Here is a 12,466-nt window from a genome sequence, read left to right as displayed (position 1 = left end):
CGTCCGTGGAACCCCAAACCACGGTGCCCGAAGGAGTACTCTGGAATTCCCAATGGTAGCTATGTTACCAAAGTGAACTGCTCACCCAAGGGTGATATGCTGGAGACCACCCACAAGCAGTGGCAAGTAACAGAGGAAGGAAGGAAACCAACAACCATAAACTGGAAGCTGGCGATGAGGATGGGGCAGGATACCAACTTCCCGGGAATAGAGAAGAAGGTAATGGTGAGGAACACCAACTCCCCCATGGAGGAGGAGGAATTGGCACTGCAGACTACCCATGGTCTCATGCAGAGGTTGTTCCCACGGTCTCGTATGGAGAGCAAGTTCCCACTGTCTCCTGCAGAGCAAGTTCCCACTGTCTCCTGTGGAGAGCAAGTTCCCACTGTCTCCCGTGGAGAGCAAGTTCCCATGGTCTCCTACAGAGGTTGTTCCCACGGTGTCTTGTGGAGACCAAGTTCCCACTGGCTCCTGTGGAGAGCAAGTTCCCACGGTCTCCTGTGGAGAACAAGTTCCTACTGTCTCCTGTGGAGAGCAAGTTTCCACTGTCTCCTGTGGAGAGCAAGTTCCCACTGTCTCCTGTGGAGAGCAAGTTCCCACGATCTCCTGTGGAGAGCAAGTTCCCATGATGTCCGGTGAGGGAGTTCCCACGGTCTCCTACAGAGGTTGTTCTCACGATCTCCTGTGGAGAGCAAGTTCCCACAAACTCCGGTGAGGGAGTTCCGAGAAGACCTAAAGCAGGCCCAGCCAGAAGACCTAAAGCAAGCCCAACCAGAAGACGTAAAGCAGGCCCCACCAGAAAATCCAAAGCAGGCTCAACCAGAAGACCCAAAGGTCCAGCCATAAAAAAATCACTTACCGAAAAATGCTGAAGTACTACACTGATCCCACCTTGGCGTTGCAGGCTTCTGTTCAGCAGCCGGGTGAGTCGTTGGATACTGATGGCCACGTTGATACACGATTCCTGTAAATAATTAAACCAATCTTAATGTGGATATTACAATTTATATAGTATTTCTTAGCATCCATAGCTATGTTTAAGCAAAGCGAACTTACTTGTAAATTAACCCTGTTAGTCGCATTGAATTTTTTTTTTTTTTTAATCAGGGATTAACCTACCCGGGCACAGGCCACTGAGTACTGACCCACATCGGGGCCTGGGGGCGAAAATGTAGTAACAATAATAATTCATAGTAAATAGAAATAAAAAAAAATAAAAAATTAAAATAAAATAATGATAACACTTTAATTAATAATAATAGCAAAAAACAAATAATAAACAAAAGATGACAAGTGAGAAGCAATTTATGTATGTTGTGTTGTCAAAGTAAGAAACAATTGAGACCCTGCAATTGTGTGTAAATGAAGCACAAAGTCAGATCAGCAACCTGGGACTTGGTCACAATTTTCGTGATGCCTTATGGCAGCAGGGTCTACCATTAGACAATACATTATGCTTCCAATATCTTCCCAAGCGGTAGTACCTCCCGGTTTGGTAGCGTGCTGAGATCCCCCCCACCCCCACATTAGAAGATCAGATTTGGTAACTTTTGAACAAACTCCGCAGGTCCAGAAATTTTCAGCACGGTACAGTCTCACCACGTGGCACCAGTTCCTTGTCAGGTTCATACTTCTTCAGTTTACGAGAATAAAATCTAGTTCATATGGATTTTTCCCCATACAGTATTAGGCTCTAAAATGTAAGCTATTTTCTTCCATCGAAAACATTTACAAGTGTCAGTGCTTGTACGTATAAAAAAAAAAAAAAAAAAATTCAAAGATAAAGATAATTTAACTACAATTTCTTCCCCGTGAATAGGCTCTAAAGTGTACGTTAGTTTTGTCCATCGCAAATAGCTGAGTCTCGGTATTTCTGCGAAATAATAATAAAAACAAAATACAAAAAGTCGAAGATAATTAAATCTACAACTCCTTCCTCATAAATTGGGTATAAAATGTACGTTACTGTCGTCCATCGAAAAACTGTAAGTCACAATACTTACAGTATACGTAAACAAAAAAAATCAATTTATAAGTCAAGATGATTCAAGTTACACTTCATTACACAAATAGTTTATGCACCACTTACCTTCAACCTCGTCAACCAGTGGCTAAGTAATATTCACGTATTTTATAATAATTACCACGCAGCTTCTCATCTATTTTAGCCCTCTAGACTGTTATATATATATATATATATATATATATATATATATATATATATATATATATATATATATATATATATATATATATATATATATATATATATATATATATATATATATATATATATATATTACTCCCTAAGTTTTATGCTGGAATGGATAAAAATGAAAAAAATTCCAATAATAAGACGACTCACCTACCGCAGCCGGTACCACAGGCCTCGGGAGTCAGCCAGATGGGGGAAGCGAAAATGGCGCGAAAATTATTCTACAAGTCCGTATCTCAAGAAAATTTGATCAGGTAGATATTAAAAATTCTATTTGATAAAGCCACCAAAAGTTTTACAACACTAGTAAATTAATTCCCGAGACTGATGCTGGAATTGAAAAAAAAAAATCCAATAGTAGTGAAGACGACTCGCTTGCAGCGTCCCCCACCCCCCTTGACCGCGTCTCTCTGAGTGACCCGTGCCACTGAGCGGGAATTTGACTTAAAAAGGCGGGAAAATTATCATCTATCTACAAATAGTACGTACCTCAAGAAATTTGATCAGTTAGATATTAAAATTTGATTTGATAACGTATTTTGAAAAAAGTTAACAAAATAAAATAAAATACGGCAACCATTATTTTTGGAGCCAAGAATTAACCACATACGCCTGTTATATATGTATAATTATATAATACATTTTGCTAGTTTCATTTAACTTATAAAAATTATAGTGTTAATATCATTTAACTTTAATGAGAGGAGTCTGCGTTGCGGGATCTGACAGTGGAAGAGCGAGCGCAATGGGCGGTGTGGACCCTGTACAGTAGACTCTAGAAAGGCACTCTGGGCGGGAAACTTGGAGGGACGAAAGAATCTCGCAGTAAAGCGCAGCGCCAGCATTACTCTGGTGTTTCATTCTATCCTTGACTTATCTCTTAAGTTATTAGCAAAACTGAAATGTATGGCGCCAATTTCTCGTAAATCTCGAGAAGAGAAATTGGCGCCAAAAAGTATGGCTTCACTTCAGAGGAACATCAGCTCATGCCCAGAACATTCGAAAATCAACTCTAGTTCATATGAGTTTTCCCCCATACAATACCAAGTCTCTAAAATGTATGTTATTTTCGTGTATCCCAATGATTGCACGGGTGTCAATTTCCTTCTAGAACATGAAATACGGAATTATAAATTGACCGTTAAAAATGTCATTTTTTCGGATATGGTTTAGAATATTTAATTTATAAAAGTCTATATAGTTTAAGCTACAATTCATTGCACATGAATAGTTTATGCACCACATACCTTCATCCTCGTCAACCAGTGGCTAAGTAATATTCACGTATTTTATAATAATTACCACGCAGCTTCTCATCTATTTTAGCCCTCTAGACTGTTTTATATATATATATATATATATATATATATATATATATATATATATAATATATATATATATATATATATATATATATTATATATATATATATATTATATATATATATATATATATATATATATATATATATATATAATATATATATATATATATATATATATATATATATATATATATATATATACATTATATATATATATATATATATATATATTTCATGTAACCACAATGAAAATTTATATTTGTTGTTTTATTCACGACATCTTCAGTTGCTCTGAAGATGTCTTGAATAAAGACGAAAGCCAAGGTACCTGTTGTTTCCATTTTCCTGTGTGATTTTATCAAGATATATATATATATATATATATGGTAGGTAGTAGGCAGCTACCAAACAGGGAGGTACTACCGCCTGGGAAGATATTGGAAGCATAATGTGTTGTTTAATGGTAGACCCTGCTGCCGTATGGCATCACGAAAATTGTGACCAAGTCCCAGGTTGCTCATCTGACTTTCTGCCTCATTTATACACAATTGCAGGTCTCAATTGTTTCTCTTACTATTGACAACTCAACACACACACATATATATATATATATATATATATATATATATATATATATATATATATATATATATATATATATATATATATATATATATTCTTTTCATTTAATTTATTACAGTATTATTATTATTAGTCTTGTATATATATATATATATATATATATATATATATATATATATATATATATATATATATATATATATATATATATATATATATATATATATATATATATATATATATATATATATATATATATATATATATATATATATATATATATATATATATATATATATATATATATATATATATATATATATATATATATATATATATATATATATATATATATATATATATATATATATATATATATATATATTACTCCCTAAGTTTTATGCTGGAATGGATAAAAATGAAAAAAATTCCAATAATAAGACGACTCACCTACCGCAGCCGGTACCACAGGCCTCGGGAGTCAGCCAGATGGGGGAAGCGAAAATGGCGCGAAAATTATTCTACAAGTCCGTATCTCAAGAAAATTTGATCAGTTAGATATTAAAAATTCTATTTGATAAAGCCACCAAAAGTTTTACAACACTAGTAAATTAATTCCCGAGACTGATGCTGGAATTGAAAAAAAAAATCCAATAGTAGTGAAGACGACTCGCCTGCAGCGTCCCCCACCCCCCTTGACCGCGTCTCTCTGAGTGACCCGTGCCACTGAGCGGGAATTTGACTTAAAAAGGCGGGAAAATTATCATCTATCTACAAATAGTACGTACCTCAAGAAATATGATCAGTTAGATATTAAAATTTGATTTGATAACGTATTTTGAAAAAAGTTAACAAAATAAAATAAAATACGGCAACCATTATTTTTGGAGCCAAGAATTAACCACATACGCCTGTTATATATGTATAATTATATAATACATTTTGCTAGTTTCATTTAACTTATAAAAATTATAGTGTTAATATCATTTAACTTTAATGAGAGGAGTCTGCGTTGCGGGATCTGACAGTGGAAGAGCGAGCGCAATGGGCGGTGTGGACCCTGTACAGTAGACTCTAGAAAGGCACTCTGGGCGGGAAACTTGGAGGGACGAAAGAATCTCGCAGTAAAGCGCAGCGCCAGCATTACTCTGGTGTTTCATTCTATCCTTGACTTATCTCTTAAGTTATTAGCAAAACTGAAATATATGGCGCCAATTTCTCGTAAATCTCGAGAAGAGAAATTGGCGCCAAAAAGTATGGCTTCACTTCAGAGGAACATCAGCTCATGCCCAGAACATTCGAAAATCAACTCTAGTTCATATGAGTTTTCCCCCATACAATACCAAGTCTCTAAAATGTATGTTATTTTCGTGTATCCCAATGATTGCACGGGTGTCAATTTCCTTCTAGAACATGAAATACGGAATTATAAATTGACCGTTAAAAAGGTCATTTTTTCGGATATGGTTTAGAATATTTAATTTATAAAAATCTATATAATTTAAGCTACACTTCATTGCACATGAATAGTTTACGCACCACATACCTTCATCCTCGTCAACCATCACCCGCCGAACTTCCACTTAGTGGCTAAGTACAATAAATTCACGTATTTTTTAAATAATTACCAGCTTCACACCCTCTTTGGTCACTTAGAGTTTTAGAACATGTAAATGAATTCCCAATATTGATGCTGGAATTAATAAATATGAAAAAATACAATAGTGATAGGACGACTAACCTGCTGCGTCTAGCCGTGACCTCGTCTCTTCGATGATTGATCAGCCGCTCTGCTGATGGGCGGGATTTTTAGAAAGACTTAAAAAGGCGGCAAATTGTAATCTACAAATATGTAAGTATCTCAAGAATATTTGATCAGCCAGATATTAAAAATAGATTTGATAAAGTATTTTGAAAATTTTGAAATATGTTTACGAAATTAATTTTAAAAAAATCAATGAAATGAACTTGATAATAAAGAGGAACCATAATTTCAGTCACCATGTAATAATTAATATGTATAGATAACAATATACTGTATTTTGCTAGTTTCATTTTTTTTTTACGGGATTAGCCCACACGTCAATGACCCACATCAGGGCCTGGGGATGAAATAATAATAATAATAATAATAATAATAATAATAATAATAATAATAATAATAATAATAATAATAATAATAATAATAATAAGAACAGTGAGAAACGATATATGTACTGTATGTTGTGTTGTCATAGTAAGAGAAACAATTGAGACCCTGCAATTGTGTGCAATGAGACAGAAAGTCAGATCAGCAGCCTGGGACTTGGTCACAATTTTTTTAATGCCATTTAGCAGCAGGGTCTACCATTAGACAATACATTATGCTTTCAATATCTTCCCAGGCGATGCTGTGTCTCTGGGCCATTTTTAAGTCATTCGGGTTACTTAATATTATCCCAAAGGGCCCTCCGAGCCGTAATTATTTTTTTTAAACCATATATACGTGATATAGTTCGGGTTACTATTTAGTAATCTGAATTGTTATTGAAACATTTCAGGATAAATCTTTGTGTGTGGGTTGGCATCCCAAAGTTTCAACTAGTTATATATGAATAGATAAATTTGAGTGAGGGGCAGTGTATCAAGATGCTGGACTATAATAAAAGATGTTTTGTTCATTGTGGTTGGATGAAGGACCCAGCCAGGTGTGCAGAATGTGTTGGAATGATGAAGTGGACAGAAAAATAGAGAAAAGACGATTGTGCGAGACCTGTTAGATATATGATGCCAACCTCCTGAATACAGTCACTACCTTTAGCCCCTTCATTACACGACAAAGTGGCCCCTCAGGTATGATGATCAACCCACTGAGTAGTGTCATCATACTCAAGGGGGCTATTTTATCATAATTGAAAGGCTAGGTTATCATAGTCAAGGGGATGATTCATTGTAATCAAGGGACTAGTTCATCATAGTGAAGGGACTAAAATTCATTGCTCTAAACTATTTTCAAAGTCCAAAAGGCCTAAATCATTCATGGACAAAATTTTAGCATACAATAAAAATTCTTGCCTGGCTTTATGGGTAAAAAATTCATGCCATTCCTTAAGAGCTCCACTCGTCAATTTTTGGCGGGTACCGCATTTCCAAGGGTTATAAAATTAGGATACTTACAATGTCTCACTGGCCCACTGAGTTATTCTCCCCAAGTCCAGGTAGTCTGTTGTGCATTATACATATTTTATATTTTATTTGTTTATGATAGTTTGAAGGGACAAGTCTCCGGACACTGAGAATTATCATTCGGCAAATTCTTTCGACGTTAAACCTGGTCAAAAAAAAAAATATATATATAAATATTGACTTACGGGTAATTTTTTTTTTCCATTTTCCCCAAGAAATTTGAAATTTTGAAAAATTTAATTTTTAGTTTTATGACTCTCTCTGCGCCTTTATTACCCTTCTCCAAGAGGTCTATGCATTGAACATCTCTGCATCTGCAGTTAGTGTCAGTGTGTATGTGTGTGCATGTGTACACATTAAGAACGTCAAGGTAATAAAATATCAGTTCACTCCGCTGGTTACCATGGAAACATGGGCAGCTCGGTGGCTCACTTTATTTTATCAATAAACGTAGACGCTTTCCTGTTTTTATTATTATAGTCTTTGGTTACATGGGTGCCAACATTTCAAATATATCAATTACTGTGTAAAAGGTATATATATATATATATATATCACAAAAACATCTTCAATTTTAGTATCAACGCATTTATTTATTTCTAAGAATAATAGAATACTTTTCAAATCAATAAAACGTTTAAATCAGAACACCTTACCTGGAAAAATATGACAAATTACTTCCCCGACTACAATAATGCGGTAATTACCTTTCTGGGTTGTTACCACTGATTAGTAATGGACAGATAGATGGATGTTGAGATAGATGACATGGATAGACGGATACGTATGTCTAGATAGATAGTAATCGTTTTAATCGTATTATTTACTGTAGTTGCTTCAAGGCGTAAATGAACACAGCATTGTATACAATAAGCACCAGTTAGCTTCTTAAAGCATATTTCTATTAATACTGTGAAGAAATGCGAAAAATAAGCCCCAATATACTGTAGAACCTCACGTTATAAAAACCGAAAATTTATGTAATAAAAATAGTAAAAAATAGTGCCCGATGACCGAGCCATCTAGGGGGTGTAGGAACAACCACTCGTACTACACTACAAAAGTCAATAATTTTCTGTTGTCTCTTTCCTCGTTATTATAGTGACCATTGGCAGAGATAGGGTGAGTAACAATAATAATAACAAGCTGTAGGAGTTGACTAGAATTATTTACCCCAGAAGTGATTTTTTGGGGAATAAGACGACCCTGAGTTACAAGTTGATATACTGTACATGTAGGTATTTGGGTAAGATTTTCATTTACAGGTTATTTTTTAGTTTACTTTGCCTACCGATAGTGTAAAAAAAAGGCTTAAAGGTCTTAAAGGTTGATAATCAGTATTACAGAAAAATGTGAAGAATGAATAATCTTGATAAAATTTTAGTTTCGATCATCCCTGTATTTAGAGATATCCAAACTGCTGTATATGATTTATGATAGAGGTCCAAATCATTCAAAACACACAGAAAAACTTCGGAAAAGCGTAGTTTGGATATCTAACCTAACCTAATTCCTACGATTCCTCAGATGATCCAAACTATAATAATACCATTTATCTTATCTCATTAGAAGGCCAAAAAGCAGATGAGAAAAACTAATTTGTAATATAATTTTTACGATATTTTCCCTCCAGAGCAGTAATGTCGGGGAGATTACACAGTATCTGCGATGAATTTTCAATAAAAATGAATCTGGTAATACTTGACGATATTAACTATTATTTTAAGTTAGGTTAGGTAGAATAAGATGGTTAATTTTATGAATGAATGTTCCCGGACCTTGTCGAAGACTACACCAGCCACTCATCACCCTAAAAATGTACAAAAACAATATTGACAACCTAACCTACCAAACCTAACTTGACCTAACCTAAAATAAGTTACCATATTCTATAAAAAAGAGACTTGTCTATGAAAGGAACCGATGTAACATTCCAGACTCGCCACATGTAAACAAAGAGGCAGTGGCATTAGGGCTCTGAAAAATTGTAAATGATAATACAGTATAGTCTCGGTTTACACGGATTTCTTATACGCGGTTGGTCATTTACGCGGCACCTGTCCAGACGCGGCAGTTATCAGTTACAGTACGCGGTACATTCCAGCATTTACACGGGAAGCGGCGCGGACAAGCTGCTCGCTAGGTGGCTCTTATGTCACCGCTGATGTCAGATGACGTATCGGACTGTGATTGGGCCACGCATCCTTACCACCCACGAGCTGTGATTGGTCTATTTAACCTTGCTTGCCCAGTCAACAAAACATTACCGAGTTCTTCACCCGCCACCCACCACAGCCAGCCCAAGTCAGTGATAGTGAGGATATGGACTTTGAGGGGTTTGACAAAGAGGCCCTGCTAGCCTCTGTGGTGGATAGTGATACAGGTGATACAGGTGAGGGCCAATAATCTGCCCTCTGCCTTGGAACCAACCCCCATCCCCGTGTGCCCAGCCATCTCTTCTACTAACGTAAGTGTTAAAAAACCTAAGAATATTGATATTCATCTTGAATAGTAATTGTGTGTGCGTACCATCATAAAATTAAGATGTTATTTTTACTACAACGTAAGTATTGTGTCGGAAAAAGGGTAGTCTGGGGGTCGGCCCAGTCTCTATTTCAATTAATCCCATATGTTCTGTTATTTCCTTTACGCGTTTCTCGTTTTACGCAGACCTCCGTGGGTTTAATTGGCCGCGTAAACCGAGACTATACTGTACAAATAATTTTTTCCCTCCACCTTTTAGCTTTCTCATGATGTAAGACATAATTTATCTTAAATGGGTAAATGCCCTTAAGTTGCTGGTATTTAGTAAAAACTATTGAATCCAACTCTTTTTATGTAATTATTTTAATGTTTAATCTTTCACAGCATTCTTCTGGATACAGAAAGAAGCTCCTGTACTGTACTGAACATATATCAACACTAAAGTTTTATCTTTTTTTCTCAACAGCTTATATATGGCAGGAGCAGAATGCCTGAGCAGCAAAGAACAATATATTCTGGGGGAGTTCAACCCACTTCTTCCTGAAGTAACTGACTATTTGAGGAAATCTCTGAGATCTGTCACCCATAACTATGACAATGAGGCCAGCAAAAATCAAGAAGATAATACATGTATCAAGAAGCCATTTATAACAGACTTTAATGAATTCCATCATGATATAGATAAAGCTCTTACATCTTTATCTTTGCCACCCAGATTTACTACTGTCAGAGTTAACTTACTTAAAACTAATGTGAGTGAAGCTGTGGCCCTTGTAGAAGAGCAGCTCAGACTCCAACATGTGGGAAAGAGTACTCCCCTTCCTTTAGTGTACCAGCATCACAAGCTGCCAGATTTATTAGTTGTAGAGTCTCATGGAATCCAGAAGGTAAAGCCAGCAACAAAAGAGGTGGTAGTAGGACGAATGTGTGGCTCAGCAGTTCTGCGTGGAGCAGAGGTGTTTGCTCCTGGTGTTTTAGGAGCTACTCCGGATCTTCAAGTTGGAGATGCAGTAGCTGTGTTTGCCGATCTAAATGACACTTGCTTAAGAGGATGCAAAGATTTCAGAGGTTCCAAGATGTTCCTGGGGAATGGTACTGCACTGCAGAGTAGGAAGGAACTTTTTCAAGCATCCAAATCCACTGGTGTAGCAGTGTCTATGAAAGAACAGATATTTGACTCTCCAAGTTTAGGAAGCTGTCACTTGAATTTGTTGTTCCTCCAAAACTTGCCATCAGTTTTATGTGGTCATATTCTTAATCCAAGTAAACACATGAAAGTCCTAGACATGTGTGCAGCTCCTGGTGGTAAAACAACACATATTGCAATGCTTATGTGTAACACTGGGCAGGTCATTGCTGTTGACAGGTCACATAATAAGATTGAGCAAATTAGATCAAATGCTCACAGATTAAGCCTCACCAATATAACCGCTTATAAGTATGATAGTACAAATTTAATTCTGACATCTGATGATAAAAATCTCAAAAGTGATGAGGAGAAAGGGGGTGAGGTATTTAATAAGATTCCTTCAAATATTAATGTAGATAAAATCTGTAGTGAGTTGGCCAACAGTGCTGAAGACCTAAAGTTTAGCTCCCCTGCTCCACCGTACGCGCCTTCATCATTCAAATGGATTTTACTTGATGCTCCATGCAGTGGACTTGGTCAGCGTCCTCAGAGTCATACCAAAACAAATATTAAAGAATTGCATTCATTTCCTGTTGTGCAGCGTAAACTGTTGAAGACGGCTGTAGAGTTACTTGAGCCAGGAGGTAAACTTGTATACAGCACATGTACTATTGTTACTGAGGAGAATGAAAAAATGGTTAAATGGCTTCTGGATAAATTTCCAAATGTTGAACTGATAAATACAACTCCTAAGCTTGGTAAACCAGGACTACCACACTGCGGACTAACCAAGGAACAGTGTGAGAAAGTGCAAAGGTTTGGTCCTTTTCCTTACACTAATGTACATGTACAGCATGTTGATGAAGACACCATAGGCTTTTTTGTTGCAGCATTTAAGAAATTATGTTAATTAAAAACAGTTAAAAATAACTGCATTTATACAAAAACCATGTACTGTACTGTACTGTACAAGATTCTTAAGATAATATTTTTTATACAGTGGCAGTTTTGGTAATTATAAAGGTTTTCATTACTGTACACTAGTTAAGTTTGGGTAATATTTTATCAACATTGATTAGCCAAGTATGGTATGGTATTAAATTTTGTAACATTGTAATATAGTCAAGAGGAAGTGATAAACAGGACAGTATATACAGTGCAATATTAATTTCATATTTTACATAAACACTGATATTTTGTATGTACTGTACTGTACTGTGTTGAAAATATTACCCTCATTACATTCACATTTCTTTATTACAGTGAAACCTCTATTTAACAGAATACAGGGAGATGAAATTCTTTTATATATCAACGGTCTGTTAGATGTGAACCCCCCCCATTTAATGGGTTGTATGGAGAGAGACGTCCGTTATATGGAGGTGTCACGGAATTGTAAATCCTGTCATCTTTGTATAACACGTTCAGTTTATATTGTTATATTTTCCAAAATAAATTTTAACATCTACAGTAAATGCTCTTCATAAACATTTTTCAACCTTATTTGAAAGAAAAATTCCATGTACAAGGACAAGTGCAATTTATAAGATGATTTGAAACAAGTGCT

At 35.6% G+C, this 12,466-nt stretch overlaps 1 protein-coding gene across 4 annotated transcripts in view; it reads left to right on the top strand.

Annotated features, from left to right (window-relative positions):
- The window catches only part of LOC121857205 (tRNA (cytosine(72)-C(5))-methyltransferase NSUN6-like), a 41,424-nt gene extending 29,055 nt beyond the window's left edge, over positions 1 to 12,369 (top strand). The window contains exons 1-2 of one of the 4 annotated variants that reach the window (XM_042353154.1): positions 8,297 to 8,408; positions 10,237 to 12,369. In XM_042353154.1, the coding sequence (XP_042209088.1) occupies positions 10,244 to 11,809 (1,566 nt within the window). In that variant the 5' untranslated portion in view covers positions 8,297 to 8,408; positions 10,237 to 10,243 and the 3' untranslated portion in view covers positions 11,810 to 12,369. Of the gene's footprint in view, positions 1 to 8,296; positions 8,533 to 10,236 lie in introns of those variants that run through there. The other 3 variants (XM_042353153.1, XM_042353155.1, XM_042353156.1) reach the window with 3 other exon arrangements.
- Positions 12,370 to 12,466: the final 97 nt, after the last annotated feature.

This window comes from Homarus americanus, unplaced genomic scaffold (assembly GCF_018991925.1).
Source record: "Homarus americanus isolate GMGI-L3 unplaced genomic scaffold, GMGI_Hamer_2.0 scaffold20465, whole genome shotgun sequence".
Classification (NCBI taxonomy): Eukaryota; Metazoa; Arthropoda; class Malacostraca; order Decapoda; family Nephropidae; genus Homarus; species Homarus americanus.
Note: the sequence above shows the minus strand (reverse complement) of the source record. Positions and strands in the feature narration are given on the sequence as shown.